Source organism: Anastrepha ludens, chromosome X, assembly GCF_028408465.1.
Source record: "Anastrepha ludens isolate Willacy chromosome X, idAnaLude1.1, whole genome shotgun sequence".
Taxonomy (NCBI): domain Eukaryota; kingdom Metazoa; phylum Arthropoda; class Insecta; order Diptera; family Tephritidae; genus Anastrepha; species Anastrepha ludens.
The window spans coordinates 53,884,521-53,889,449 of NC_071503.1; the positions used below are offsets into that span (position 1 = coordinate 53,884,521).

The following is a 4,929-nucleotide window of genomic DNA, read 5'->3' on the forward strand; positions in this document are numbered from 1 at the left end:
CTCCCCCCTATAGAGTACACCTATGGACCCTCTTAGTTATGTTGATATTACCCATATTACCTTTGATGATCCTGGTTTCAAGCAATTTACTGATACAATTTTCAACCCCTAAGTCTATTAACGCCCTTTGGATAGCACTAGTGCTAACGTTATTAAATGCGCCTTCTATGTCTAGAATAGCTGCCATGGTATACTGTTTGTTTACTAGATACCGTTCTAGTTAGTTTGAGCCTCAAACCTTCCCAGTCGCTCTGGGTTTTGCTAATAGCGTTTTGAAAGAAATCAACAGAGAACTAATCGTCGCATTTGATCACCCTGTGTCCACGAACCACCTCCATTGAATCATATCCTGGCACTTGACCCTCCGGGCTTGCCATGACGAGATCAACGATAATACGAGACAACCGTGCCTCGATTTCGGACCACCTTTCCAACGCAGGTTTACCGCGGTTCGTTAACTCGTCCACCAACACCGTTTGCGGGTGATCCCGTGCCACCTCGTTAAACGCGCTATTGTCTGGTTTGGGCGTCAAAGCAGTGTGCAACATCTTATGTTTTTTCGCAGTTTTACCGCCCTCGTCCTGCGAACGATTGCGTTTTACGGCTTCTTCCAAGAAGCCTGGGAAACCCGTCATCCAAGGGGAATCTTATCGCCCAATAACTCACCGTTCTCCATCAGTGAAGACACTTGAGGCCCTTCTACTCCGACTCTGCGAGAGACTGACCTAGTAGCGTTGAACTTGAAGAAGGCTCTCGACACAGTCAACCATTCCACGCTACTAGATAACTTTTATCAGTCGACACTCCCGCTAGGGCTAAAGAGGTGGTCCGGCAACTATCTGAGCGGTCGTCACTCGTCAGTGATTTTTCATGACCATACATCTAAACAGATTAACATTAAGCAAGGTGTTCCGCAGGGTGGTCTCCTTTCACCCTTGCTGCTCAACTTCTATATCTCGAAACTCCCCAGCTGCCAGCGGCAGTCTCCCTGGTCTCATACGCTGACGACTGCCCGATAATGGCGTCGGGCAATGACATCGATGGCCTGTGCTCTAAAGTGAACAACTACCTCACCTCTCTCCCTTTTTCACTGCGAGGAATATTCAACTTTCTCCCACTAAATCCACGGCGACCCTCTTTACCACCCAGACAAAGGAGGTCGAACTGCCTCTCTAACTGCTCAGCAAGCGGTTCCTATTAGGGTGCTTCCGTAGGTGCTACACTGACGGGGCTTCTCTTACTGCTACAACAACAACAATAACAACATGCAATGAAAGGTGCCGAACGTTCACCTTCTATCATTACCACACATCGGCTATTAGATAAATAAGATTTCAACCAAGAAAACAGAATGAAAACCAAGCGAGGCTAATTTACGTAATAGAATTGTATGCGATACTCTATCAAATGCTTTAGAAAAGTCCGTGTAAACACAATCGACTTGAAACCTTCAGCAAAAGTTTAAAAGCAATATTCACCAAAGGCAACCATATTGGAAACTGTAGACCTTCCCGATATAAATCCATGCTGATTGGGCGAGATTAAGTCGCAAAGTACAAAGGCATTTTATACATAAAAGTTAGAACAAGGCACTACGAAATTTATCAAATAAAAGAGTCACTATTTCTAGCACATTAAATTATAAAAATTGGCTAATGAAATGTCCATTGTATAGTGAAAAAACATAAAAACGCGGGCGCAGTAAAAATCACGTATACACACGAACAATAAGATGATGATGTGAAAGAGTCTCCTTCCAAAACTCGACATTGGTTGATTTGATTTTCAAATAATCTATTAGTAAGTGCCACACCAATCATCTCTTGCGGTCACAAAAGATGGTTTGTTACCAATGGGTTGATAAACCAATTGAGATCTCTGGGATTGCATTTGCTGCTTCACCACGCAATGTTCTGCGAGCTTGCCTCACATCCCATAGTTAGCCCGAGATTCCTGGATTCAGTATACTGGACCTCTTCTGTTATCTCTCTCGAAGGGGGCGGCTAAAAAAAAGTCGTAGGGTAGGTAGACCGAGACTACCATAGCGTCGACTCTATTCCCACTCTTCCAGTACTAACGATATATCTAGAGCATAATTCTTTTAACATCATGTGTTCGATCAACTTTGGCATGATAATACATGCCCACGGTCTCACACTCCCTCGGCAACGAAGGATTCGCCCCCTCGACATAGCACTTAAGACACATAAAGGGTGGCCCATGTAAAATTTGCTTTTTGAATCGGCTATAAAAAAGAAACTAATCAATATTTTTTCAAACTTTTTTTTTTATTTTGAAGATTGGACATTGTCATTTGAAAATGAAAAATAAGATCGTTCAAATGACTGCCACGACTGGCTTTACAGTAGGCCATTCGATCAACCCAATGTTTAAGCACATTTTCGATTGTTTGGGCTCCAATTTCATGAATGGCAACTTCGATTTCGTGTTTTAAAGCATCAATCGTCTCTGGATGGTTCGCATAGCATTTATCTTTACGGCTCCCCACAAAAAATAGTCCAACGGGCTTAAATCACAGCTCCGAGGCGGCCAATTGATATTGGAATTCCGGCTGATTATTCGGTTTTCAAAAACGGTAGCCAAAAGTTTGAGTGTAACTTTGGCAGTGTGACAAGTTGCACCGTCCTGTTGAAACCAAATGTCATCCATGTCATCCTCTTCAATTTTTGGAAACAAAAACTCGTTGAGCATGTCTCGGTAACATTCGCCATTTACTGTAACCGCGAAAGAAGAAGAAGACTCACCACTTTGGAAATAGGTTTTCAATATTTTCCAATTTTGTTCAAGCGTATAGCGTCCCATTTCGTAAATGTCAAACCTTTAAGTAAATTATGAACACATTTGACATGTCATTTGTGTTACCATTCCTAAAAAAAAGTAGGTGGTTGAAAAAGCAAACGCTATATGTCTCACCCGTATCTTTACAGCCGATGGCAATGAGGCTTGTTGGTAAATTTTATTCATCACAACTGCATTCAAATTGACGGTTAACACATGTGTATATACAGCGAAATCCTTTTTGGGAGAAGCAGTCCAAAATATGAACCTTAACTGGATGTTTAGCAGTTCCTTTAAGTTATCGATTATCAGCAGAAAACCCGAACCGACGTATGTAACTATTCACCCAAAAGGAAGATTGACCCGTGATAATATTCACTATTATGTTGTTATAACAATGTTATAATATATATTATGTTATATTATATTTGATGTTGTAGCAGTAATACAATCCCCGTCAGTGTAGGGTATATCGCCGGTCGGCTTCGTCTGGCTCATCTAAAGTTAGGCCCAGGAAACATGTTGTAAGTAGGAGTTTAACCTGCTACAATATCTAGAACATAATTGTGCCAGTGTTGCGCGGGACTCATGGGGAAGCTGGAGCTCTTCATCTGCTGTAGGTGGTGGTTGGACCCCAATTACGGCATTCGGTGGACCAGAGCTTAAGAAGCTGGTAACAGTCTCTCGGTGAATGTCGTTAATGTCTGTCTAACCACTGTCTGGTCCAGAAGATGTCTGTTAGTTTTGTCCTGGATCTCGTCGGCGTAATTGAGGTGGTGTCTCCTCGCGTGCCTGGGAGGCGGCTCTGGTTCCAGCAGGTGTCTGCAAGGGTGAAATCTGGGGTAGCACCCTAACAGAAACTGCTTTCTGAGCAGTTTGTTCTGCTCCATTACAGGGAGCATCTGTGCCTCATTGTAAAGGTGTTGTAGAGGGGACATCAGGAGGCAATCCGTCGCTGTTGGAATAGCAGTGTTTTGGCATGTCTGAAGCTTTATACACTGCATGTCCCTGGTTCCATGCGACCAGACAGGCGCAGCATAGTTTAGAATCGGCCGGCCAATTGCCTTAAATGTCAAGCGATTTGAGGACCTCGTTGCGATGTTGGACTTAAGTGGCAATTGCGGTTGTGTGCGCAGAGAAGGAGAGCAAACTGTCGAAGGTTACTCCCAAAATTTTGGGATTGTTTACCGTCGGAATTGGTGTGTTATCGACTTTTATCTTGAGAGGCTGTTTGACCTTTTTGTCCAGGGTCGTCGTGGACTTAGTGGGGGAAAGTTGGAGATTCCTCGCAGTGAAAAAGCGAGAAAGGGCGGTGGGGTAGTTGTTCACTTTGGAGCACAGGCCATCAATGACATAGCCCGACGCCATTATCCAGCAGTCTTCAACGACCAGGAAGACTGCCTCTCGTGGCTGGGGAGTTTCGAGATATAGACGTTGAACAGCAGGAGTGGAAGGACATCACCCTGCGGTGCACCTTGCTGGTCATCCTCTGTTTTGATGTTTGGTCTCGAAAAATCACTGACGAGTGACGACCGCTCAAATAGTTCGCGGACAACCTCTTCAGCCCTGGCGGGAGGGCCGACTGATAAATATTATCCAGTAGCGTTGAATAGCTGACAGTGTCGAAAGCCTTCTTCAAGTCCAACACTACTAGTCCTCTCGCAGGGGCGGTTTTGGGTGAGTGCAGTGGTGGTGGTATGCACACGACGGAAGCCATGCTGATGTAAGACTGGGGCGAGGCGTTTTGTGAAGAGTGGGAGCAGGATGGCTTCAAGTGTCTTTACTAATGGGAAAGAAGAGTTATCGTGTTTTCCCAGGTTTCAGTAGTGGGACCGCTCTCCCTGCTTTCCACTTGTCAACGCTAGGCCACCACCGTTGTCTGGCTTGCGATCATGTCTGTGCACGTTATAGGCATCCCTGGTTATCAGAGAAGAGATAGCGTGCAGCTTGCTTTCTTGGACCGCAGCTATTGGGATACCGTGTCGGATCATAAAGTCAACTATATCGTCGACCTTACTCGTAAGTCCGTTGCAGTTGAATTGAAGAAGCTTAAAGCTTCTTAGTAAGGCTGTTGCAATACGGGGGGTGAGGGACGCGCGTGATTGCCTACGCTGGGCCTACTCTGCATTC

The 4,929-nt window shown here is 44.8% G+C and overlaps 1 protein-coding gene across 1 annotated transcript; it reads right to left on the minus strand.

The window, feature by feature from the left end:
- Nucleotides 1–293: 293 nt before the first annotated feature.
- On the minus strand, nt 294–635 carry LOC128870076 (uncharacterized). The gene has a single exon (XM_054112675.1). It carries the CDS (start codon nt 633–635, stop codon nt 294–296), a length of 342 nt encoding a protein of 113 aa, XP_053968650.1.
- Nucleotides 636–4,929: the final 4,294 nt, after the last annotated feature.

Bases quoted from the DNA above. Each gene is read 5' to 3' on its own strand.
- LOC128870076 (XM_054112675.1), bottom strand. From the start codon at position 635: ATGACGGGTTTCCCAGGCTTCTTGGAAGAAGCCGTAAAACGCAATCGT.